This window comes from Leucoraja erinacea, chromosome 9 (genome assembly GCF_028641065.1).
Source record: "Leucoraja erinacea ecotype New England chromosome 9, Leri_hhj_1, whole genome shotgun sequence".
NCBI classification, from domain to species: domain Eukaryota; kingdom Metazoa; phylum Chordata; class Chondrichthyes; order Rajiformes; family Rajidae; genus Leucoraja; species Leucoraja erinaceus.
Window position 1 is genome coordinate 46095952 of NC_073385.1, and position 27657 is coordinate 46123608.

Below are 27657 nucleotides of genomic sequence, written 5' to 3' on the forward strand. Positions count from 1 at the left end.
GATAATTTACAAAGCGAGGGGGGGGGGGGGGGGGGGGGGTGGAGGAAATGAGCTAAGCAGTATAGTTCTTGCATGGAACTCATTTTGTGATAATGCAAAAAAATGTCCTAGAAACAACCTGCAAAGAAGGCATGCTAGATTTAGAAGATGAGTAATAAGCCAAATTTAATTATTAGTGTGCCCATGCATCACTATTTATTTTAGCAATCGTGGTATGGTTGAGTTCAATGAAACGTTTGATAGTTTTGAGTTTGGATTTAGATCCAGATTTGGCCGACTTCAACATGATAAAATTCAACATAGTCCGCCATAGAAAACTATAAAAATCAGCAGATCAGCGCAAGGTGTTCAAATTTAATTTGAGTCACTTTAGATCACTGTGAAGTACAAGCTATACTTCCCAAAAAGACAGCCATTGGTGATCATAGAGATAGACAACTATTTAGAGCCCTTAAAATAGAAACAGTAACATTGTTAATGAAAATAAAGCCAGTGTGATAATTGAATTATTAATTTGTTTAGAATTATTTCTTCGAACGTTGTTACAGAAAAAGGCATTTTAGATCTGGTCATGAATAATGAGGAAAGATTAATTAAAAATTTAGTAGTTAAAGATACCCCTGGGAGGTAGTGACCGTTTACGAAGAGGTGAACACATAGCGAGTGCCTGGTGATATAGCATTCGGTACTCGTGATATGCCAACTTCAATGTAAGCAATAACAAGCATAAACCAGATGTAAAGCACCTGTGGCCACCTTGAGCATCTGGCTGCAAGTCATTTCAATTCCCCTTCCATTTCCACTCTGACTAATAAATGGGACAACATATGTGTCCTTTGTCTTCTATGTAACCTGATTGAACACAACTTTAATGTTTTAAATCTTTGTTCTTGAACATCAACTAATTAGCAATCTCATTTTTTTTTAACTTTGTTAGAAACATCTTCAGGAACTCCAATAATAAAGACTCCAACATGGAAACGGAAACTACTGGTAGATTCTTCTCAAAGTCTTGGATTGTCAAATAAAAAAAGGTATGTTTTTTATAGATATAGGTGAAATTGTTCTGTGTCAAAGTTTGTTTATTTTGAAATGTTTAGACCTTTTGCCATATATCCTGATTTTTAAATCTCAAGCAAGTTCTAATTTAATTGTTCGAAGATCTTGTGAAATATTTCAGATGAAATTATATTTTCCATCATGAAAGTAGTCCTGCTTCTGTTAAATGAATGAATTAAAGTCTGACTGCCATTTGCCACTAAATTGCTAAAACTGCAGTACTACAATACCCATTCTATTCTGGTCCAATCCTATCCAACACAAATTAAAATGAGGAATTCTTGGATTTTCTGAGGTGAGCTGAACAAGGTCAACATACTTCATATCTCCAAGAATATGGAAACTAACATAACCATTTCAATGATAGTTTGTTTATCGCTGTCTATGTCACTGTTTCAATATTTCATAATGATTTTTTGAAGTTGAAAAGGCCTTTTTTTTTTGTATTCACAAAAATTGACAGTGAGATAAAGTGACTTATTTTTCATAGGCGATCTCGCAGACACAATATAGCTTTGGAACTATTACCCAGTGGTTTCCTTAGCCAGAATTGTACTCCTTCAGTTGCAATCAAGAAGAATGATGGTATGAATGAAGCTTGTAAGTCTACTTTCAGTTGTATTTCGTCATTTAGTACCTTTTGTAAACCCATGCTTTTTATTAAAATATAATGAAGTGTCCTGCAGTGCAAATAACAATGATTTTGCAGAAGCTCTGATTTGAAGGAAATATTGTCATTCTTTACTTCAGGCCTGTTGTCGGTCCCAATTTCCATTGCCCTACCAGTGGTCTTCTCCAAACTCCACAGTTTCTTCTCTAAACCTCCATTTGGGTACTGCTGAATTCCTACTCCTTTGACAAAATACTTTGTCCTAGTATTTCCTTGTATGGTTTATTACATTTTGTTAGTGATATTGTCGCCATGCCCTGTAATTTGTTGCGGGCTGTGTATTCTATGAAAAGTTACATAAACCCCTGACATCCAATATCCACATGATCCAATGTCAGGAATGCAACAGGATACTCTTCATTTGCTGAGATCATAGCAGGGTCCAATGATATTCAAATCTTTGCACCATTTGAGGACAGAATCGTGCACTCCCACACACTGAACATGTGTGTTACCCTGATCTGCTGTTTCCAATTGACAACTGCATTGTATTACTTACCTAGGTTACTCTAAACCCCCTTCCAGCCCCCAATGTCTGCCATTTTGACTTTGAAATCAATTATTGTTCCTTCAACATCACTGGCTCTAAATCCTAGAGGAAATACCAGCGTCAAAAAGAGACCACTTGAATGATCTATCTAAGAAATGTTTAGGGATGGGTATGAAGTTTGCTGTGGCATCCATGTGCTGTTGCAGAATTTGAAAAAGCATCTGATGAGCACCTATTATTTGCATTTTAAATCTTAAGTTAATCAAAAAGCTTTGTAATGAAGAACTTATGTTTCTGAAGAGATGTGTTGGAATTATGTGATGACGTGCTTTTGCTCAGTTTGTGACTGGCCACTGTGTACTTTTGTTGAAGGCACTCCACAAGTGTCACTGGAATCATTGCAAGGTTCACTGTTGCTATCTAATGGAAGTGGTACAGTTCAGTCAATTGCATCAGCTAATCGACGGAAAAGTAAGAGACTCGAGAACAAAAAAGTGGAAAGGTATTTATCAAATACTTGAAACAATCTCACTGTTAATATTAGAGGCTTATTAAATTTATTCATAATGTTTTGTATGCACTTGATGATGGAACCTAAATTGCAATGGGGTTGCAACATAATAGGAGGGAAGTCTTGCTATAATTGTACAGGGATACATAATCAATGGAGACAATTTATAAAGAAAATCACTCTATGGTTTCTTGGGAAAAAGGAGTTCATTCTTGGTTGAGCAAGTTAGGTCTATACTTTCTGGAGTTTGAGAAATAGATTTTATTGGTATGTCTGACAATTGCCAGGTACATAATTGTAAAGGCCAAGAGGATATTTTTCCTCGGGGGTAATTTAGAGCTAGGATACATGGTTTTGGTGCATGGGAGCACCTATTTAGAAGGACATTGGGTATCCTAGACAGCTATGAAGCTGAATCAGACGACTTTTGCTTTTATTATCGCCAATTTTTTAATAATCTAAATGTTTAAGCTTTATCTGTATAATTTATTGTTGTCATTTCTATTTTTCTTGCTCACTTCTGGTTATCTTGTACAGTATGCATTTCCTACTTTACCAGGTTTATCTTCCAGATCTCCATTCACACCTTCAACCTCCCCAAGTCAAACTTTCTCCTGTGCTTACTTTTGCCTGATACTTTTGCCACTAAGAGGGGTCATTTTTACTTTCAATTTCCTATTGTCATTTACAAAGTAAAATTAGTTGTTGTAAATCCAGACTGAAAGCAAGTGATACACTTGAAGCCAATTGATTTCTTCTCCACTTTTTTTTATTGTTTTGTTATCCATAACTTAATGTTTGTCTATTTCTTACTATCTTGGGAAAACCACAGACGAGTTTTTGTTTAATTCTCGCGTGCCCAATTATAAAATTATCATTTTTACTGATCTGACTTTAGTTTCAAATTCATCACCCACTCTTGGGCGCAATTGTCTGCTTGCTCAAAAATCTTATCAGAATATCCCACTTTGCCCCTTCCCAATTTCAACCCAACCCAATATTGCTTCATTGCACTTTTGTTTGGAGATAATGATAACAACTTTAACGGGTTTTTATATTATATACGTGACATCGTGGAAAATGGTGCATGCACGGTGCTCTTTCCAAAATTAGCTTTAATAAAAGAATGTTGGCTGATGCTAAACCCGATATTGCACCAATGGACAGGCGCATTTGTGGAAGCAATTGTAAAGGCTGCGGCATTCAAGGAGGAAGAAGAGACGCATAAAGAAACTACATCTGCACGATCGATACCTCTTCAACTTACTGGAGCAGCTTTACAGTTTTGTTAAAAACAGAATGATTGTCAATAATGAAGCAACTGTTATTGAAACATTTTTCAAAACAAACTGACTTTTACATATGGTGCCATTGCAATATTTGGTTTTGAAATGCTTGCTCTGTGTGCACATAACGTGGAATTGAGTGGTACTGCTCATGTTGAGGTTGATTTGGAACTTAGCCCAATGAAGTTTTTAGCAGGGGTACAAAATGGTGTAGCCATACAAAGCAACAATGTTCCAAAATTGTGCACTTACTATATATAGCAATCATCACACTGGATAGGGCTTCTCCAAACAGGACAACATCACCATCATCCCTCAGATGGACGGATGCTAATTAACCAGCTAATCGGTACTTAATGGGTTTCAAGCAAATGCCCTAAATCATGTTCGATTTCTGGTTCTAATAACAAGCTAAGTAGTCCTGCTGGAAGTGTGAATAATAATAAGAAGAATTATTTCCAGACTCATCCAAGTTCTGTGGTCATTTGAAGTATTTGGAAATTATTTGTCTTCCAGGTTGGAGTCGGGAAAAACTTGTTGTTTTTCTCCAAAACTTAATCGCAAAGAAATGGTCCGTAAATCCTTGCGTTTGAAATTTAGCATTGGGAAAAGCAAAGACACAGTAAGTTGATGTTGCAATAATGATTTTATATTTGAATACTTTTCATTTGGTAATGACTGCAGCACATCCAAACCTGACAATGCTGCACTTATGAATTTTTATGGACAATTCTGAAGTTGTCATGGACAACGTTATTAAAAAAAAAAACAGCAGTTAGAGACAGAAAAGAAAATCAGAAACAAATTGAAACAGAGTACAGCTGCATCTTAGGAGGGGGGAGTAGCCTAAAATTGTTGGTGATGAGTCTTGACAGTTACAATATGACCAGGCATAAGATGAAATGCTGTTGATCAAGGTTATGTGTGAGCAATGTAGAACGCCAAAAAAGGTGGTAAGAAGATGGATAATTACATCAACATGACAGAAACCTTATGGTCTGAATGGGGATGTTCTGCAAAGTAGTCTCCTATTGGCATTTGATTTTTCAAATGTAGAAGAGATGACAATAAGAGCACCGAATGCTATACACTAAATATGAAGTACAAGTGAATTTCTGCTTCACATGGAAGGACTATTTGGGTCCCTGTATGCTGGAATGGGAAGAGGTAAAAATGTATGTGTTGTATCTCATGCAATTGCACTGGAAAGTGCTGCGAGTAGGGGAGAAGTAGATAGGGATAAATCACCCTAGCACAGGCATTCCCTGGCTGAAGGGCCTGTTTGTGTACTGTATAACCATGACACTCTCCACTCTTTTTATTTTCACCATCTGTAAATTTTGTTTACTCCCCTGTATTGTTTTTTTTAATTAATTTGAGTTTTTCTGCATTGTATTTAGATGTTTTAGGTAGACTTAGACAATAGGTTCAGGAGTAGGCCATTCGACCCTTCGAGCCAGCACCGCCATTCAATGTGATCCTGGCTGATCGTCCCCAATCAGTACCCCTTGGACTTCTTGGAATTATTGAATTACCAATTAGGCATAAAATTCAAAGGAGCACAGATTATGACAACCTAATTTAACTAACTCCTTCATGTCTTTCCTTTTGTTCCTGCTTTGTTCTTTTACCTTCCATCTGGTTAATGAATTTGAACAGGAGCTTTTCATCATTTTCTTAGATGAATAGAATTTTTTACTAGTCCAGTGACTGAATGATAAAGGGAATTAAATGGTGTGGCGCAGCAGGTTAAAGGCCCACTGGGATGTCCTCAATTTTTAGGGAACGGGGTTCCCCTCTTCCATCATAGTTGAGGCCCTCGCACACGTCTCCCCGCATCTCCGCTCTTCCTCCCCCTTCCCCCTAGTCACATCAGGGACAGAGTCCCTCTAGTCTTTACCTTTCACCTCAACAGTCATCGGATACAACACACAAACCTCCGACATTTTCGCCACCTCTAATACATGAACCCATCTCCTCCTCTTTCTGCCTTCCAAATAGACTGTCTCTTTCCCCCCCCACCCTCACCCCGGCCAGACCAAACGTAGACTGGACGATTGTTTTGCTTAACATCTTTACTCAGTCTTCCTTGGTCTATCTGATCTCCTGGATTGCCAAACACTTTATTCCACTTCCCATACTGATCTTTCTGTCTTGGGCTTTCTCCATTGTCAGAATGAGGCCAAACGCAAATTGGAGGAACAGCACCTTACATTTTGCTTGGGCAGCTTACAACCTAGCGGTATGAATATTGATTTATTTAACTTTGTGACCCTTGCATCCCCTCTCTCTCCATCCCTCCCCCACTCAAGTCATTGAACTGGTTTCAAAGTCGTCTTGTTGAGTCTCATTGTAGCTCATTTTCACCCAGTCCACAGCTGACATTGGCCTGTTTATTTTATCATCGCTACTTTTTTACATATAACCATATAACAATTACAGCACGGAAACAGGCCATCTCGGCCCTACAAGTCCGTGCCGAACAAATTTTTTTTCCCCTTAGTCCCACCTGCCTGCACTCATACCATAACCCTCCATTCCCTTCTCATCCATATGCCTATCCAATTTATTTTTAAATGATACCAATGAACCTGCCTCCACCACTTCCACTGGAAGCTCATTCCACACCGCTACCACTCTCTGAGTAAAGATGTTCCCCCTCATATTACCCCTAAACTTCTGTCCCTTAATTCTAAAGTCATGTCCTCTTGTTTGAATCTTCCCTATTCTCAAAGGGAAAAGCTTGGCCACATTCTTTCATATCTTTCATTCATTTGTTCTATTTTGCCCTGTATCACCATCGAGAGATCTCCCTTTGCCCAGACAGTCTGTAGAAGGGTCTTGACCCGAAACATCACCTATGCCTTTTCTCCAGAGATGCTGTCTGATCCGCAGTTAATCTAGCTTTTTGTGTCTATCTTCAGGTTAATTGCATTTCTTGAGAAGGAAGTGTTATTTGGATTCCTCTTAAACTGTTTTTTTGTAGTAAAAAATACAGTAGATGCCATAACCAGCATAATATTAGATGATGCACAAGTCTAGTAATAGCTTAGATTACCATTGTTGCGAGTTAAAAATGTAGCCTCATTAGATCCTGTTATTAATGATGTTTTAAATAATCAGTGAAAAATAGAAATAAGATTGTCAGATTTCCAAAAGCACTCCTCATTTTTCTAGACATGCCCAAAATTAATCAATTGGTTCATTTTGTTCGATTGTAATTACTGCTTGATTTTATTTCACTTGCTAATTACCCCTCTTCCAATGTTGGGACTACTCATCATGCAAATTTGTGTTCCTCTTGCTACAAATATTCTTGATGTATTAAGCTTCTGACTTAAACTCATTGCTAATGAGCAATTACTTTAGTTTATTATAGCCATGTGTACCAAGGTACAGTGAAAAGCTTTTTTATTGCACTGTCCAGTCAGCAATAAGCCATCCACAGTGTACTGATACAGGATAAAATGAATAATGTTCAGTGCAAGATAAAGTACAATTGAAGATAGTTTGAAGGTTTACAATGAGGTAGATGGTATGTCAGGACTGCTATCTGGTGGTTGGGAGGTTCAGTTGCCTGATAACCATTGGGAAGAAATTGGCCCTGAACCTGGAGGTATGTGTTTTCAAACGTTTGTACCTATTGTGTGATATGGGGAGGGGAGGACAGAGTGACCACAGGTGACTGGGACTTTTGCTTCAGTTTTGCACTTTGTAGTTTATTTATATTGTTTATTTCATGAAATTGTAAATATGTTTTAACCTTGTCTTTATTGTCTGCACAGTAAGATCGTCTGACTTTACAAAAATCCAACTAACACATTTTGATACCTAAGATAATTAAAAATTAAGTTTTACTTACAATATGTTTTTCTTCTGTGCAGAATACCATCTCTTCTGCAATCCCAGCACCAAAGGGTTCAGAAAACATTGGCTGGCGACTAGCAAATCAGAGTGACGGTTACAGCCACAACTGGTTCTCAGTGGAAGATTTGCCAATTAATCAGGATCGAAGGCACAAAGATTTAAAGGGTAAATATTAATAAAGTTGTGCATTGAATTCTCCAATTTTAGATAACGCAGACCCTGTCTGTCCCTTTCTCTCCGTGTAAGAAAGAACTGCAGATGCTGGTTTAAATCAATGGTAGACACAAAATACTGGAGTAACTCAGGGTCACAACCCAAATCATCGTCCATTCCTTCTCTCCAGAGATGCTGCCTCACTCGCTGAGTTACATAGAAACATAGAAAATAGGTGCAGGAGTAGGCCATACGGCCCTTCGAGCCTGCACCGCCATTTGATATGATCATGGCTGATCATCCAACTCAGTATCCCATCTCTGCCTTCTCTCCATACCCCCTGATCTCTTTAGCCACAAGGGCCACATCTAACTCCCTCTTAAATATAGCCAATGAACTGGCCTCAACTACCTTCTGTGGCAGAGAATTCCACAGATTCACCACTCTCTGTGTAAAAAATGTAACTAGTATTTTGTGTCTACCTTTCTCTCTCTTCCTATCTACCCTGGTCCTTTCTCACACACACACACTTTTTTTCCCCCATAATAAAACCAGGCCACAATCCTGATGGTTCTACATCTGGCACACCAAATAATAGTTGCCACACTCCCTCCATTTCCTGTGCTGCCTTTCAACTTAATAGGTCCCATGCTCCTTTTCTATTTGCTTTGTTCACTGGAAAATATATACCAGAGCTGCCAAGTAGTGCGGATTTTCCGTATTTTGTACAGACATGCGATTAGAATACGGATGTACGGTTTTGTGTTTTTAAATACGGAGTTCGGTTCAGTCTGAAGAAGGGTCTCGACCGGAACGTCACCCATTCCTTCTCTCCAGGTTGCCTGCCCCGCTCCAGTTTTAAACAGAACGCTGTCAGTTTAACGTGTGGGAATTTAAACGAAGAGCTGTCGGGTACAGCACTAGGGGTTCTAAAAATAGCGTTGCCAGCTGGAGCGCTATGGGCTTTAAACATAGCGTTATGGGTCACAGACTGTTCAGGAAAATTCTCGTATAACAATGGGTCTTTGGAATTCTCTTTCTCTGGTAGTTGAGCCTTTGATTATTTTTCAGGCAGTGGTGGAATTCTGGATAAGCCTAGTGGTGAAAGGTTACCAGTAGGATTGCAGTTACATTGGGAATGGCCTTGATTTTACAGGGTGGGTGGGCTCAAGGGGGAGAGATGGAGAGGGAGAGGGGAGGGAGAGGGAGGAAGGGAATAAGAGAGGGACAGAAGGTGAGATGGAGGGAGAAAGGGAGCGGGAGACTTCCAAAATGGCTTTGACATCATCATCTGGTGCTAAGAGGAGGAAGCAGCCGTTCAAACAGCAGTATACAAAGATATGGCAATTAATGCACTGTCAAGTAAGGTGCATAGAAGACATGTCAATTGGTAGCAAAGTTATGCATTCTTGTACTCTTACATGGGTATGACTGCACATTAAAAAAAAATTAAAAATCAGCAAAATGGCACTGCGTAAAAATACTGATTTTCAGGTACTAGAATACAGAAATGCTCTGACAAAACTTGGCAGCTCTGGTGTACCGTGCAGCACAAAATAATTAAGAGTGGGGTATGAATATAAATAACATCCAGTGGACCAGAAAATCAACCAATCTACCACCATCAATGCCTTGAATCTGCCAGATTATTGGAGTTGTGCTATACCCACCCAGTCACCCCATCAGACACCTAACCAAATGTAGAATAAATGTGGTTACCAAATCGGCCTTATCATTAACCTCTGCACTCAGAGCACCATAGTGAAAGCAAGTCATTCTCCACCCTAAGGTGCTGCTCCAGAAGAAGAAAATAACAATAGATGGTGAATCGTCTTGAATTATGTGCATATTGAGGTGAACAAATTATCTGATTTTATTGGATGGCAATGCAGGTGACAAAGGATTAACTTCAACATTTTTGATTTGGAGCTGGCAGCAATCCTGCTGCAATAATATGTGCTGGGGTTTGGGAGAAAATAAATTTGCTTATGCCATCTAGAGAGGTAGGAAAAATGATATCCTCCCCTCATAAATACAAGTTTTAATTTCATCTTAGCAAACATGGTCCTTCTGCTCTTGTATTTATTGTTTCATCTCTTTGCTGTCTACTACAAGGCTGTAACTACCAAATGTAAAATAAATAATTGTTAGTTCCCTGCATCACCTTGCAATGATTGGAAATTAGGTTTTCGATTTATTATATTCCTTTTCAGGTTGGAAGCACAGAAGCAAATCTGAAGAAAACCTTCTTACTCCAATAAGCAATAAAGATGCACATCGAATGTCCTGGAATGGTGCTAGTCCTGCAGTGTCCCAAGTAACGTGTAACCATGTGGAAATGGAAAGCACCTTAGAGAGTTATCTCAATTCCAGAAGCAGTCAATCAGAGCCTGCACTAGTCATTGGAAAACCACCCACTGTACCAGGGGATTTACAGAATCAGAATATAACTCAGAAAAAGAGCAGTGATTCATTAAACCAGACTGGAGAAACTGTGCTGAAAATTAAAAAGGCATTTTCTGATTCAGGAAATGGCCTCTGTGCATTGAGTGGTAGCCAAAGATCTTCCGCCAAGAATAATTTATGTAGAAGTAATTTGCTTACTCAGCAGACTTCCAGTACATCCACCCCTCAGAAGGATGATCGACCATTAGAAGTTATCTCCAATCAAAAATGGTCATCCTCCAAATTGCCATCCCAACCAGCTGCAAATATAATACCTGAAAATGTTGCAATAAATCCCTGTCCAACCGACATGAGCATAACACCTTGTATGTACAATAATCTAAATTGCTCAAGTAGTTTGGATCAGCAGGAGAAAAATGGGGTTGCTGTTCTACAAAACAAAAGCTTGCCTGTTCTATCTTTAGCTGAAGCTCCTAATTTGGACACAAAGTGTGTTACGGTACTTTCAATACCAGTACTGTCATTTCTCAAGTCCAACCATAAACAGAAAGAGCAGAATGAAAATAGTATTCCTGTAGAGATATTAACTGTGCCAACTTCTTCAGACGTAGATGATGATCAGCATCATTTTGATGTGCACCGGTCTGTATTCTCAACCAATGAATTAAGTAAAAGGAAGGACATCTCGACTTCTGCAGATACAACTCCAGTTTCAGAATTCCCTTCACGGATGCCTATTTTGGAAAGAAAGATTTCAGCAGAAGCTATGCCAGAGACTGAATGTGGTCATCACTTCAAAGTGGTTGAACATATTAATCGATTTAATAGTCTTTCTTTGAATGATCAAACTCCAAAACATAAAGCTGTTCTATCACCTTTAAAGTTCAGACGTACTCCAGTCCATCAGTCCATTAGAAGGATGAATGCCTTATCATCTGGCAGTGACAAATTAGTACCCAGCAGGACCAGATCATATAAAATTGCAGTTGGTTCTCCAAAAGTTAAACCATTAAATTATGAAAGTGGTTTGTCATTTGATACAGATACATTCACAGTAAAACAAAATTTAACTTTAAAGCAAAGTAAACAAAGAAATGATGCACGTCATTTATCTACTGAAAGGTTTTGCAAAGCCAGATTACCAATACATTCAAAACACTCTGGAGCTTTTAAAGAAAATAATTTGGGCAGCCAGCACAAGAACTCTGATCAAAGAGGCAACCAGTCTGTTTTTGAGGATTGGACTAATAGGAAAATTTCAAGAATTCATCTAGTTGATTGTGAGCTGCCAAAGCACAATGTACTTACCGAAGGATCTGATGCAACTCCAGAAAAATCATTTTCTAATGTTGTGCTGCATAAAGCTTTGGGAAAAGAAAAAAATAAATACAAAGGTTCACCAAAGTGCCCGATATCAACAACAAAACTTACAATTAAAGCCATAGACCTCTAAATCTATGGGAAAATGTTCTTTTTCTCATTGCATTGCTGCTGTTTGATGCTTCCAATTGCACATGTTGTTTAAGTTAATTTTATTGTTGACTTTTAAGTTGTAATTATTTTTGAATGCTGGAATTTATTAAATTTAAATTGTGTAATGATTTTCTGAATATAATTCTGAACAGTTTTTGTAATTGGATAATATCCTTTTACAGCTGTTCCAATGTTTAAGATGATGCCGTGTGTCTAAACCGGACTACTCTGCTATGGGTCAGCAAAGAGCTGTTGGATTTTTATGTTGATAGTATAAATGAAAAGGCATGCTGAGTAAATTACTATGATTTTATTAATGTTTAACCAAAAATAATGTAGACATTTTAAGAAAATCATTGTAAAAATTTGGCTGTTCAGTGGTGTCCAACATTATACTAATGTATATAGCTGGCTGTCCAGCTGGGCTTTCTGTCTTGCCATCTTGATTCTATTTAAAACTATTTATTTTGTATTAAAATCTTATCCAGAAATCCGGTTAAGCACTTTTAGTTATCATACTGTAGTTTTAATACAATTGTACTGTAGCTTTGAACAGAATTGTTTAAGTACTCTATAAACAAAGTACTGTGTTAAAATGAAAAACACATAAGAATCGTTCAACTTTGTAACTAATAATTCGGGTGTGATTGTCAGTTGATTGAGGAGAATAAATACAATCAGTAAGAGACTATTCATATCAGACAAAAATAAGTTTGGATGATAAATGTTTGCAGCATTTGAAATGAATGTAGCAGAATTTGAAATAATAAAAAGTGTTCTCCTATTTGCTGTGCTGTTGTGTTACCTCAGGTGTGTAAAATTACAGCTACCAATGGCATTTATATTTGTCTCCAGATAACACTGAATCTACAAAAGGAGCACAATCTTAATAACGTCCTCTGTGAATAATAAAGATTGACAGCGATATTAATATTAGAATTATACATCTAAATTTTGTGTTGGAAATCAGCTAATTCAAATAATATTCAGAGTCAAGATTATATTGAGAATCCATATAATCAAATTAAGAGAAGGTAAACTAGTTGTCTGAAATGACACAGGCAATCAATTGGATTTCTTTTTTTATATGTATGTTTGTTTTAAATTACAATGTGTATTGCAATTATTGGAATCAGGCTGTTTGAACATTGGGTATGTGGAACTATAGCTTAGTTTAGAGTTACAACGTGGAAACTGGCCCGTCGACCACTGAGTCCACGCCGACCAGTGATCCCCGCACACTTACTATCCTACACACACTAAGGGCAATTTACAATTATACCAAGCCAATTAACCTACAAACCTGTACATCTTTGTAGTGTGGGAGGAAACCGGAGATACTGGAACAAACCCAAGCAGATCATGGGGAGAACCTATGCAGCAATTCTACTGCTGTGCCACCCTTATTTGAGAAAAGCACTGAATCAGAAGTGCAATTCATTTAACTATTGTGGAGGGCAATGCCAACACTTAAGAGAAATATGTGAGCCTGTGTTGGTATTCAAAAAGAGGAAACAATATTGTAATACCAATAATCTGCACCAGATAGTCATCAGAAGGGGGGGGGGGTAGTTTAAGGAAGAAATGTATGCATTATCATTAAATTATTTGTGATGTGCATTGCTAACAATACTCAGTAAAGTACGAATGAAGTATTGAACTGAGATTTCATCCGCTTCTTTAGCTATTAATGGTCCTATGGTGCCACTTTAAAGAGCAAAGGTGTTTTCCCGTGCATCCTGATCATTATCATTCAATCACAGAACGGCAGCTGCATTTTGAGAATATTCACTGGAATTTGTTTTGCATTAAACAACTACATTTCAAAAATACTTCATGATGCCTTTTCATTAATATAAAATGTAGCTGCCTGAATATTGGAAAATTTTATATTCATTTAATTCAGGCTAGAAGCTAGATTCTGGTATATTTATGATTTAATTATTAGCCTGTGTTGCACAAAACACATTTGCAATTGATGCTATGATTTCAACATTTCTTCATTACGTATTTCATTACTGGAAACATTATTGTGCAAGTAGGAGCTGCAGATGTTGGTTTAAACTGAAGATAGACACAAAAAGCTGGAGCAACTCAGCATCTCTGGAGAGAAGGAATGGGTGATGTTTCGGGTCAAGACACTTCTTCAGACTCAAGGGTCTCCAAAACGTCACCCATTCCTTCTCCAGAGATGCTGCAAGTATATCTTCTGGAAACATTATTGGCAGGGAGGGAGTGGTGGGAAAGTGGGGAAATTTAGGGATCATTGCTCGAAAAACGAAGGGTTATTCAAGCATGTTTTATTCTGAGTGGATAAAACATGTTTGCAATTTGGTTCATTTTTAAAAAAAAAGTATTGCCAGTTATGCTGTCCAGGTTTAATGAAGATCATAATCATACTTTATTAGCCAAGTATGTTTTGCAACATACAAGGAATTTGATTTGTCATACAATCATACTAATAAAAAAGCAACATAACACACAAAATACATTTTAACATAAACATCCACCACAGTGACTCCTCTACATTCCTCACTGTGATGGAAGGTGAAAAAATATATTCAGTGTCCTTCTAAAGTCTAATATACTTAAAAACAAAATACTGAAAGATGACCTTGTATATTTTTTCCAAAAAGTCTCATACCTTTATTTTCATCGGGTTTCCATGTATCATATGCAAGATGGGTACAAGTATTTACTCCACAATTAGAAGTGGATAAGATAACATCTGTTGAGAAAATAAATGATCTTTGGGGTAAACTTTTATGGTCAAAACAGTTTCTGTTAATTCCAAGCTGTTAAGAATTCTAGTTAAGAATTTGTTACTGTAACTGAAGGCTATTCAAAGTTGTCTGGTCCAAAAAGCTATTGATGCCTTGTTGACATGGATGCAGTAGGAAGTCAGCATACACCACTTGCTAGTGATAAACACTTTCATTTTACTGGCCATAGATCATTACACCACAGAAACTGGTTCTTCGGCCCATGATGTCTGCGCTGACCATGATGCCAATTAAAATGAATCCCATCTTCACACAAGGCCAAACCTTCCAATCCAACCTGTTCATACACTTATAAAGCCTAAACTGAACGATGACAAACCACATATAACCCCAGAAGACCACCAGGTGACGCCGTACGATGGCAGCCTCGCCAACAGTCTCTCGTTCTTTTCTTTTTAGTCTGTTAAATATGTTTTAGTGTATTTAGTTTTGTATTATGTGGGGAGTGGGGGAAACTTTTATTTCCTCAACAGATGCGACTTCCGAATTCGGTCTAGCATCGAGGAGCTGTAGGCCTCTTGCTGGGGATCGACTTTGGGAGCTCCAACCACGGGAGCCTGCGGACTTAACATCGTGGAACTCACAATCTCTTGGTTATGGACCGACTTCGGGAGCTCAAAGCCACAGGAGCTTCGATCTCGACTACGGGTGGTTCAACTGCCCCGACTGCAGGAGTAAAGGAGGGAAGATGATAATACATTATTGTCTTCCATCAGTGCACTGTGGTGGATGTTTATTTTAATTTTTATGTAGTTGTGTGTTGTGTTGCTTTTTTGGTATGACTATGACAAATCAAATTCCTTGTATGTTTTTACATACTTGGCTAATAAATTAATTACAATACAATTAAAAAAAATAATTCAAATGCTTGTACCTGATCTTTGATGCTAAAAGAAAATGCATATTTTTCCATTCATATCTTATGCACTTTTAACTCTCCTTGTGCAGGCCATTAGAAGTAGCTCAGAGAAACCTATGACTCATTTTTAGGGATATTTAGTTGTCACTGACAAGGCCACCATTTATCATCCACTCTAAAATTGCCCTTACGGTGCTGTTGAACCATTATTTTGAACTCGGCCTTATTCTATTTAAACTTTGGTTAATGATACAACTGCTATTCATAACTGTTCTAAGATTATTTGCGCCCAATAAAATGGTTCAGGTGAGGGGGTGTTTAGAAAGGCGAAAGGAAAGGTGGCAATAGTGAAAAGGAATGACATGTAGAGTATGCAAATAGCGTCAGACTAAGGAAAATGATTCAATTAAAAACTTCTGAACACATGAACCATTTGAAACAAGCTGATGGCACAAATTAATATGAATTTGGTATTATCCAAATGCCTTTACAGAAACATGGTTGCAAAGTAACGAAGGCCGAGATCAGATTATTATGAAATTATATTAAATCAGAATTTTGTATATCAAACTCACCAGGCAGTGTAACACATACAACTGCGTTGTGTTGCCTAGCATTTGAACCAGTAAAATATCTAAATTCAATGCTCTACACTAACGACAATCGTTTTGCGATCTGCATTAATATCATATCTCCTAGAAACAGATTTTTGGCATTGATAATTACATACTCTTGTGGAACCAAGGGCTTTGGACATTTTGTTTTTGATTTGAAGCATAGCACTTGTGCCTGATGATCAAACCCAGTATAATGATCTCTATCTTCTATGCTTCTGAGACCTGGACTACCAAGAGCAACAACCTCAAAACATGAATTGCCAACACAAAATTGGTCCACTATGTAGTGCTTCCAATGTAATCCATTGGGAGGAGTAAACTAACTTCAACATCTTCTGGAGATACAAGAAACTGTAGATGCTGGAATCTTGAGGAAATCATAAAGAGAGGAACTCTGAAGAAATGGACAGACAACTAAGCAGTCTGAAGGAAGGTCCTGACCCAAATGTACTCTGTCCATTTCCCCCCAAGATGCAATCTGACCTGTTGAGTTCCTCCAGCATTTTTTGTTTTTGTTCAGCATCTTCTACCGGGTTTATATCGCGAGCACCGAGACATTAATTACAATCAATTGGTTCCAACACTAGACTCCCAAAATAGACACGTCCCAGCATTGTCACAATAGGAAACCACCGGGTGTTTGAAGCACATAGTGGCACTAACCTCTGGTTGCACCAAATCCAAATTTGTTTTTGACATATCCTCCCATCATTAATATAACTATATTTATATATGTGAGGGGCTTAAATGCACCTTTGGTCAGAATTTCACCTCCCTACATCTTTTTTTAGTCCACGTTTTGTAGTATAAACTGCCCTTTACATCAACCCATTTGAGGCCTGCTGGTGTGGAGTCGATGATTTGGTGCTGAATTTGCCAAGTGTCCAAGTCTATTACAAGTAACTCTGGACAATCACCACATTATTGTTTGAGATAAATAATTATCAATTGTAATGACTAATCACTTTGAATATGCATCCACCACAATCATGAAAATTTTAAAATGTGAATGGATCTGCAAATCTGCCTTATTTTCCTGTTGTTATCTGACCACTAGAGGGAGGTGATACGATATAATTTCAACTCCGTAAGGGAAAAAAGATCCTGGAGTAACACAGCAGGAGAAGTTCTGGAGAAGTTCAATAGGTGATGGTTTGGGCCGGGACTATGTGTCTTTTATGTAAACCAGCACCTGCAGTACCTTGTTTCTACATTCTCCTGAAAGGAATTTGTGTCTTAATGGATGAACATAGAATCATAGCAAAATAGGTGCAGGAGTAGGCCATTCGGCCCTTCGAACCAGCACCGCCATTCAATATGATCATGGCTGATCATCTAAAATCAGAACCCTGTTCCTGCATTTTCCCCATATCCCTCAATTCCTTTAGCCCTAAGACCTAAATCTAACTCTCTCTTGAAAACCTATACAAATATTATGTGGCACACTGACTACAGTAAACGAAAACTCTGGTGCAGAGAGCTCCGATGTAACTGAGGAGGCCAATGTGGGTACACAGTTCCAGCACAGTTGAGCAGGAGACTTCTGACAGTAGAATTCCAATAGTCTGACCCGCTCAAGACTTTGGTGGTGCTGGTCTAGTAGACCCAGACAATTGGATGTTATATCAATACCTCAGCGGTGCAACTGGTGGAACTGCTGCCTCACAGCACCAGAGACCCTTGTTCGATCCTGACCTTGGCTGCTGTCTGTGAAGAGTTTGCATATTTTCCCGATGACTATGTGGTCCTCTGGTATCCTACCATGTCCCAAAGACGTGTGGCTATGTTGATTAATTGACCTTTCTAAATTGCCCCTAGCGTGTAGGGGATAACATAGAACTAGTGTGATTGATGGACGGCGTGGACTCGATGGGCTGAAGGGCCTGCTTCCATGTTGTATCTCGAAACTAAACTAGACCTCAATGTTCTAAATTATTTTTTCATGTTGTAATACATTTTCCAGAGAACCAGGCAAGTTGAAAGCAAGTGAGGGAAGTGGGAGCCCTGGTTTACTGGAGGGAGTACAGGAACTGGAGACTGGGTGAGTGGAAAAGAAGCTCAGCTGATGAGTTAGTCAAATCATCATGGTTTCTAATAAGAGACTATTATAGTTTTATTGTATTGGTTGTAACCAAAAATCTTCCTTCATTATTCACCATTAGTTTTCAGTCCACTTGTAGCATTAAATCTATAATCCTTCAGCGTTCAGAGTCATAGACGCATTGAGTCATACAGCACAGAAATGTCCTTTGACCCAACTTATCTAATCTGGAGTCAATTATCTGGAGTCAATAGGCAGATGAGGAAGAGCATGCAACAATGGACTCTTCAGAGGTTATAGCACAGGAACCAGAAGGGAGTTGCTAATAAAAGGCTAGGTCCAACGTTTCAAGAAAGAGGAATAAAACATGAAAATGTCAAAGTACTTTAGCTCACCTTTTACAAATCTGTGATAGTGAAAATAAATGGGTTTAAGCACAATATAGACCAATTAGGTAGAATCTTAAGAATTATGCATAGAATTTGTTGAAAGTTAAAATAAAAATATCTGTGACTTCTGCATCTTAAAGTTCTGAGGAAGGCAACGAAATAGCTTGCTTCCCATTGTGTGATTTAAGTTATTTCACAATAAGAAAACATGTTTAGAGAGGTTCCAACAGGTGATTCCCCATTGCAAAACTTCACAAACTCCAATAAAATAACTGAACTACAAATTGCCTTTTCACCCAGAGAGTTGTAAATTTATGGAATTCCCTGCCACAGAGGGCAGTGGCAAAAAGGCCGTCATTATGAGAATACATTGTTTCCAGTTTTAGATACCATAATTTGTCAAGAGTTTTAAACAGGATTCACATAAAGATTTTTCTAATAGAAAAATAGATAATAGGTGTGGGGTAGGCCATTCGGCCCTTCAAGCCAGCACCGCCATTCAAATGATCATGGCTGATTATCCAAAATCAGTACCCCATTTCTGCTTTCTCCCCATATCCCTTGATTCCGTTAGCCCTCAGAGTTGTATCTAACTCTCTCTTGAAAGAGAGTCAAGGGCAGTTCTAATTGGCCTACCCCTTATTCTTAAACTGTGACCTCTGGGGGATTTTTTCCTGCATAAAGCCTGAAGGCAGGCATGGGTTATTGATAACAGGGGGCACTTCCTCAATAGCAATAATGATCAGCCATGATCACAATGCAGCAGGAATGGCGGTGCTGGCTCGAAGGCCATATGGCCTCCTCCTGCACCTATTTTCTATGTTTCTATATCACAATAAAACATACTTGACTTAATATTTGTAAATAACTGGGGTTCCAGCACTGAGCCTTGCAGAACCCCACCAGTCACTGCCTGCCATTCTGAAAAGGACATGTTAATTCCTCCTCTTTGCTTCCTGTCTGCCAACCAGTTCTCTATCCATGTCAATACCCTACCTCCAATACCATGTACTCTCATTTTGCACACTAATCTCTAGAGTGGGACCTTGTCAAAGGCTTTTTGAAAGTCCAGATGCACCACATCCACTGTCTCTCCATTAGCTATTCTACTTGTTACATCCTCAAAAAATTCCAGAAGGTTAGTCAAGCATGATATCCCCTTCATAAATCCATGCTGACTTTGACCAATCCTGTCACTGCTTTCCAAATGCGCTGCTATTACATCTTTAATAATTGTCTCAAGCATCTTCCCCCACTACCAATGTCAGGCTAACTGATCTATAATTCCATGATTTCCCTCTCCCTTCTTTGTTAAACAGTGGGGTTACATTAGCTACCCTCCAGTCCATAGGACCGATCCAGAGTCTATAGAACACTGGCAAATGATCACCAATGCAGCCACAATTTCTAGGGCCATCTCCTTGAGTGCTCTGGGATGCAGACCATCAGGCCCTGGGGATTTATCTGCCTTCAGTCCCAACAGTTTACCCAAAACCGTTTCATGACTAATGTGAATTTCCTTCAGTTCCTCCGTCATGCTAGATCCTTCCCCTAGCATTTCTGTGAGATTGTTTGTGTCTTCCTTAATGAACACAGAATCAAAGTACTTGTATAACTGGTCTGCCATTTCCTTGTTTTCCATTATACATTCACCAGTTTCTGACTGTAAGGGGCCTACATTTGTCTTCACTCATCATTTCCTCTTCACATATCTAAAGAAGATTTTACAGTCAGTTTTTATATTCCCCGCAAGCTTTCTTTCATGCTCCATTTTCCCCCTCTTAATTAAACCTTTTGTCCTCCTCTGTTGAATTCTAAATTTCTCCCAGTCTGCTTCTTTTGGCCAATGTATATGCCTCTTCCTTGGATATAACACTACCCCTAATTTCCCTCGTTAGCCTCGGTTGAGCTGCCTTCCTCGTTTAATTTAACGCCAGACAGGGATGAACAATTGTTGTAACTCATTCTTGTGATCTTTAAATCTTTGCCATTGCATATCCACCATCAACCCTCTAAGTATCTTTAGCCAGTCTATCCTAGCCATTTCCCCATCTCATACCATCATAGTTACCTTTCTTTAAGTTTAGGACCCTCGTTTCTGTATTAACTCTCCAATGACACTCTCCATTTTAATGCATAATTCCACCATATTATGATCACTGGTGCCCGAGGGGCTTTGCACAAGATCATTAACTAATCCTTCTACATTACATGATACCCAGCCTAGGATGGCTTGCCCTCTAGTTTGTTCCTCTACATATTGGCTTAGAAAACCATACTGTATACAATCCAGGAAATCCTCCTCAGCGCTGTTACCAATTTGGTTAACCCAATCTATATGTAGATTAAAGTCACCCATGATAACTGCTGTATCTTTGCCACACGCATCTCTAATTTCCTGTTTGATGCTATCCCCAACCTCACTACCGCTATTTAGTGGTCTGTACACAACTCCAACATGTGTTTTCTGCCCTTGGCTATTTCGCAGTTCTACCCATACGGATTCTACAGTCTCCAAGCTAATGTCTCTCCATACAATCGCATTAATCTCTTATTTAACCAGCAAGCCACCCCACCTCCTCTTCCTTCCTGAATATTGAATACCCTGCATATTACTCCCAGCCTTGGTCAACCTGGAGCCATATCTCCGTAATCCCAATTATATCATAATTTACTGAGTTTAATTATGAAGAGAAGCGATGCTGGGCAAACTGGAATTCCCTGCACCAGAACAGAGATGCAGAGACAGAGCCACACAGCATGGAATCAGACCCTTATTCACATGGGCCTATGCTAAACAAGGAACCCATCTACACTAGTCCCACCTGACCATGATGGGCCCTATCCCTTTAAACATTTCCTATCCATGTACCTTTCCAATGTCTGAAGAAGGGTCTGGACCCAAAATGTCACCCAATCCTTCTCTCCAGAGATTACTCCAGCCTACCTTCGATTTAAACCAGCATCTGCAGTTCTTTCATATACCTTTCTAATACAATAGGTAATACAACAGGGACATTTGAATGGCTTTGAGGTCGATCAGAACAAATGAGAAGCACCCATTTGATTAATTTGCTAATGTAATTGTTGAATAATAATCAGGTAATTTGCATAATTTTCACTCCCGCCACTCAACACACGCACGCACCACTGTTAGGTCATGGAAGTAGCTTAAAAAAGGATACATATAAAGGAGGAAGAAATGAAACAAAATAAAAACAAATGTAGCAGGTGCCCAGACTTGACAATTATGCCAGTCACCCCGATGCCCCACGTACTCACTCAACATTGCCCCTAATGCCAACCAGGGTGCTGCCTCTCTCTCACATCATGCACGATTACAGTGTTGCCCGAATAGTGAAGAGTAGCCGAACCGTGCCTTTAGATCTGCTCCTCTCTCCCTGCCTTGTTCCCACTCCCAACAACACACACACACACACAAGGCCCAGAGAGAGAGAGAGAGAGAGATGTTGTCGTCTCTTGGAGCAAAACCAAATAAATCCTATAAAATAATAGTTATTTTATTTTCCTTTTAAGTGAATAATCAGTACAATGAATGAGATGTTCTAAAAATTTAGAAATAAAACTGATGTCTCTGAGATGCAACATATATCGAGTTGAGAATCGAAGTACTATTGTGAAACTTACATTTGGTTTAACACCGGGTTCAGATCGGGCTCAACCCAAGCGGCTGCTGTGTGTGTGTGTGTGTGTGTGTGTGTGTGTGTGGGGCGGGACGTCCGGAGACTCCAGTCGGCCGTCGCGCTGCGAGGTGGAGGGGGGGGGTGGAGGGGAGCGGCAGGACCGCCAACGACGGCCAGGTTGCAGCCTGTGGACACCGAGGCCGCTAACCAGCACACCCCGGCGGCCTCAGTCAAAAACCTCTCTCCGCTTGAAATGTTCCCCATAAGCAGAGAGGTTTAATAATGAAGTTGATTACATACAATCATAGATATCATTGTGATTCCTTCGCATTAAACTGTTACTTAATTAAACAAATTTACGTTTTACAAGTTTAGTTAAACTAACCTTTAATGGAGCTTGTGAACCAGAAGCCGAGGTACCCCGGGCCGTGGGTCCCATCATCAATTTACGGGTTCATGATAACGTTGGATTCAATGATGTGTCCAGTGGGGAGCGGTAGATTAAGTGACAACATCTGGCGTCTGCGCTGCTTTGATAAAAGATCATCATCTGCTATGTTAATCCCCTCTCCCCCCTCTGTCTGTTAAGTGTCTCATTATTTTTTCTGTTTTTACTACATTACGTTAATGTGTGTTGGCAACATTCAGTATTGATATGCTGGTACAGGGTAATGACATTTGTGGGTGCAAACATTTGTATTGCTTTTTATTACATAGGTTTTATTTGACAAATTACTTCTCAGTTTAAGCTGTTTTTATATACTTGTAGATTCGCATTACCAAAGCACACGTTTTGCAATTGGTTAAGTGCTTAAAATTGGCAACGAAAGTAACCTCGTGAAAACTTGTTGGGAACTGTTCGTTTTCCACTGAGACGCCAATTTTAATCAAGTTAAAATCAACCCACAGCAACTCTGGACAACTTTAGATGTATTGCTTAAGACTTGTTTACTTTAAAGAAGTCAATCCATTAAAGAAGTCAATTCATAAAAAAGAGGAAACCCAATGCACGTCAAATTGTACAGGTTTTTGGCAAACATATAATTCGGTGAAGAACTGCAATTTTGATGCGAAATGACTTCAAACATCGTCTTGCTCTACACTTTAATATAACTTGTCTTCGGTACAAATAAGTGGAGATGTTTGAAAGCCTCATGTTAAACACAGTGCACGTAAACCAACCACACCAGTAGTACAAATGGACAACAATGTTTAGCATTCTCTTTCTGTCAGTATTGGATCACTATAATCAAAAACCATGTTTCATGGAATATCAGTACCTTTTTTTAAACCAGTGTGGAAATGAATCTAAGAAATCTGTTATGTTAATTTTGCCAGAAAATCGAATTGCTGCTTGTACATGACCGTGATTTACGGTAGGGGGCAGCAATTGTGAGATTAAAACGCAGTGGATCAATAACTTGTCAACAGTATGCCTATTAGCCAACTACACGTGTAATTTTGCATTAAGAATGGAATTTAGAGGGAACAGTAGGATCATATTATTTTGAAAGATTAAAAGTGAGTTACTCACTGTAAAGATGAAATGATCTGATCTATGATTACTAAAATAATAGTAGATTTTCAAAACATTCTGAATATACAATACATTTTCACACTCTCCATTAAAATGGAAGATTATTGGAACGGATTTCTAATTTTATACATATTTTTCATATATTTTTAAATTGTAACATTAATACCTGTACTTCGAGCTCCCTGCAAATACATTTTAGCAGAAAGCAGACTAATTTAGAAGCTATTATCAAATATCACTATTCAAACCAATATTTAGATGTTTAAAAATTATTATCTGAATAATTCTCACATATGCTGCAGAACATTTTAAAATAGCAATTATTTTGGCATGGAATACCCCACTCTACAAAAGGTCTAACATTTACAAATTTCAGTCTTTTTGGTTCTCCTCTGTAATGACACTGGCTGCTCTGATATTCAAGTGAAGCCTCTTGCATTTATGGGCACAAGACACTATTTACTATTTAAACCAGGAGTGTCACATAAGGATTCTCTGCTGATGATGTACAGTAGATTACCGGTATTGCAATTAGTCTGTATTACACAAATTGTAAAACAGGCATTGACCTTAGGAAATGAGTCCTTGAGTTTAATGGATATTGTTTCTGCTCCTAAATTTGAGATTGAATGTATTATCTTTAGACAGTCATTTGCATTTCGTCTCAAACTATTCATTACATTCAAAGAAAAAAATCTGATACAAATTAAAGAGGGGAGGAAACAGCCAAGTTTGAGACAAACTCTGTCATGAAAAAATAAAATCCTTTTGGGGAAAGAATATGCAGAGCCAAAAGTGCAAAAAGTACAAAAAAAACTCAGTTCCAAAATTATGTGAAAAAATAGCAAGCAAAACTACATTAAAAGTTTGGATGAGAAAATTGTCCCATTTTGCTTTGAATACAATTATTGACAATAGACAATAGGTGCAGGAGTAGGCCATTCGGCCCTTCGAGCCAGCACCACCATTCAATGACATGGCTGATCATCCCAATCAGTACCCCGCTCCTGCCTTCTCCCATATCCCCTGACTCCGCTATCTTCAAGAGCCCTATCTAGTTCTCTCTTGAATGTATCCAGAGAACCGTCTCCACCGCACTCTGAGGCAGAGAATTCCACGGACTCACAACTCTCCGTGTGAAAAGTGTTTTCTCATCTCCATTCTAAATGGCTTACCCCTTATTCTTAAACTGTGGCCCCTGGTTCTAGACTCCCCCAACATCGGGAACATGTTTCCTGCCTCTGGCGTGTCCAAACCCTTAATAATCTTATATGTTTCAATAAGATCCCCGGTCATCCTTCTAAATTCCTGAGTATACAAGCCCAGCCGCTCCATTCTCTCAGCCTATGACAGTCCTGCCATCCGGGGAATTAACCTTGTGAACCTACGCTGCACTCCCTCAATAGCAAGAATCAGGAGCGGAAATCTCGGGGGGGGGGAGGGGGGGGAGTTTTTTTTAGAGGTGGGGGGGGGACTGATGATCGACGGCGCCGATGGGGTGAGAGAAAGGTTGGCCGGCGGGCGGGGGGGGGGGGGGGGGGACCATGATGATTCAGCGTGATAATTGGAGGAGGGAGGTGTCGGTCAGAGGCGGAAGTAGGGGGGGTGGGACTGTGGATAAGGCGCAGTGATTGGAGGAGGGAGACATCCTGGTGGAGCAAAGATCATAGAGTGGTCAAATTGCTGCATCGAGGCGATCGAGGCTCCTGATGTTGAAGCCCCCGCGAACGGGCCGATTGAAGCCCCACGATTCGGGGTAGACGAAGCTGCTGTTGCTGGAGTTCGGAATCGGTCACCATCCGACACTGAATAGTGGAGAGTGAAGACAACCGCCTTCGATCTCCTTCGACCTCCTTTGAATCTATGATTATCTTCCATTGCCTTCGATTACCTACGAATAACACGCTAACCTACTACGACTTACTTCGACTAAATAAATATTGTTTTATTTCATGGCGACCTTTATTTACTCGCGGGCATTTTTCAGCAGTCTGAAAAATACGCCGCGACCTAACTGAGGCCTCGAGTACGCGGGGACTACTCTCGAGCATGAAGGAGAGTTACAAAGACCTTCTAGGACCTCGTGTCGACCATGCTGTGAGTGTGAGTTGAGGACAAACTCTTCTAAACTCACCAATTAGGTCGCCGCAGTGGGACAGGCCCTTTATGCACAGGCATAGTGTGCAGAAGAGTGGTGTTCCTATGTGGTACTGCTCTATGTTGTACGTTACAGTCTGCAGCATTTAATTTGAACTGATAGAATATGGAACATGCCAAATTTGTGCATGGGCATTAGCTGGCCAAAATGTGTTATTGTGAAATATATTTTGTAAAATTAATTAGGAGTAGGACAAAGACGATAAATGTTAGAACACCAAGGGATGTCGATGAAAGTAGAAGCATGGTGGATTGTACGGTAAAGAATGCATATGTTATGGATGACAACATAGATCGGGGCATCGAACATAAGAGATGACATATTATGTTGCAACTGTACAAAAAAATGGTTAGGATGCTCTTGGACTGGTGTGTGCAGATCTAGTCGTCACCCCATAGGAAGAATGTGATTGTACTGGAGAAAGTGCAGAGGGGATTCACCAAGATGTCTTCTGGTTTGGATGATTTAAGATAGCAAAAAAATGGCTGAAAAGCTTGCCGATAGTTAAAATCTTTTTCCCATGGTAGGGGTATCAAAAACAAGTGGGCACCTTTTTAAGGTGAGCGATAGGAAATTTAAAGGATACTAGTGAATACTTGATAACTGGAAGGCACTGTCAGAAGAGGTGACAAACTATTTTAAGTTTAAGAAGCATCTAGACAGACACTTAAATAGGCAAGGTATATGGAGTTAATATCGGCTAAAAAGATGAGTTTAAATTAGCAAAATTATTGGCACGGATGTGGTGGGTTAAAGAACCCTATTCTGTTCTGCACAACTCACTGTGGTAAATTTCATCGACATGTTCCCTTTAATGCAAAACAAATGCAATAAAATGTCCCAGGCTATTTCCTGTAATGTTTTCTTAGATTACAAATCTTATTTAATAGAACCTTTATTCAGCTATTTGAGAAGAGAAAAAACAATGCTATTCTTCATACACACTGAAGTGAAAACAGATGAGCATTACAGTAGGTTGTTTTTTTTATATATACCAAACTTTTTTGTTGTTTATTAGGGTGTTTACAGAGTATCATGTTTTACATATCTGTTGTGCTGCTGCAAGTAAGAATTTTATTGTTCCCTTTCGAGAATATGACAATAAAACATTCTTGACTTGACTCTTGTGGATGCTTTTTCTTTAGCATACATATGCTGCGCACCACTCCCTTGAAAGATAATAATGAACAGGTGCTTTTAAATGACATTTGGTAGCTTTATATGATCATCAATACTAACATTAATTCAATGCTACTTCCCCCCACTCCCCCACCCAAGACAAACTTTGTGTCTATATTTGGTAAACCAGCATCTGCAGTATGTTGTACCATACTAATCATTGTACAATGATGGTGCCAAAGTAGAGATCGTCAAAAGCTTCAGGTTCCTTGGAATAAATATTGCCAGAAATTTGTCATGGACCAGTCACATTGAAGCTATGGCTAAGCACATAAATGTCTACTTCCAGAGAAGTCTTAGGAACTTCTGCATCTCCAAAAATCCTCATCAAATTCTGCAAAGAAAAATATTTTTTCAGGATGCATCACAAACTGGTTGTGGAACAGCTCCATCCAAGACCACCAGAAATTACAGAGAGTTGTGGATGTATCCCAGACCATCACACAAACCAGCCTCCCTTTCATTGGCTCCATCTACACCTCACACTGCCTCAGCAAGACCACCAGCATAGTCAAGAACCAGTCTCACACTGGTC

General features: G+C 39.1%; 1 protein-coding gene and 1 long non-coding RNA gene across 5 annotated transcripts in view; one reads left to right on the forward strand and one right to left on the reverse strand.

Moving 5' to 3' along the window:
• LOC129700328 (rho GTPase-activating protein 11A-like) overlaps nucleotides 1-12699 on the forward strand; it is a 40305-nt gene extending 27606 nt beyond the window's left edge. The window contains exons 8-13 of one of the 2 annotated variants that reach the window (XM_055640723.1): nucleotides 938-1034; nucleotides 1550-1644; nucleotides 2592-2721; nucleotides 4533-4638; nucleotides 7901-8048; nucleotides 10250-12699. In XM_055640723.1, coding sequence (XP_055496698.1) covers nucleotides 938-1034; nucleotides 1550-1644; nucleotides 2592-2721; nucleotides 4533-4638; nucleotides 7901-8048; nucleotides 10250-11895 — 2222 coding nt within the window. In that variant the 3' untranslated portion in view covers nucleotides 11896-12699. Of the gene's footprint in view, nucleotides 1-937; nucleotides 1035-1549; nucleotides 1660-2591; nucleotides 2722-4532; nucleotides 4639-7900; nucleotides 8049-10249 lie in introns of both variants that reach the window. The other variant, XM_055640722.1, reaches the window with a different exon arrangement.
• LOC129700329 (uncharacterized) lies at nucleotides 7878-23740 on the reverse strand. Of its 3 annotated transcripts, none has more exons than XR_008724043.1 (5): nucleotides 22634-23740; nucleotides 14560-14643; nucleotides 11751-11806; nucleotides 11040-11176; nucleotides 7878-7989 (listed from the first exon to the last, which is right to left on the reverse strand). It is a non-coding gene; the product is annotated as an uncharacterized LOC129700329 (long non-coding RNA). The 3 variants fall into 3 exon arrangements; XR_008724042.1 differs by lacking the exon at nucleotides 22634-23740 and adding an exon at nucleotides 22253-22317; XR_008724041.1 differs by lacking the exon at nucleotides 22634-23740 and having other exon boundaries at nucleotides 14560-16514.
• Between the last annotated feature and the right edge of the window lie 3917 nt (nucleotides 23741-27657).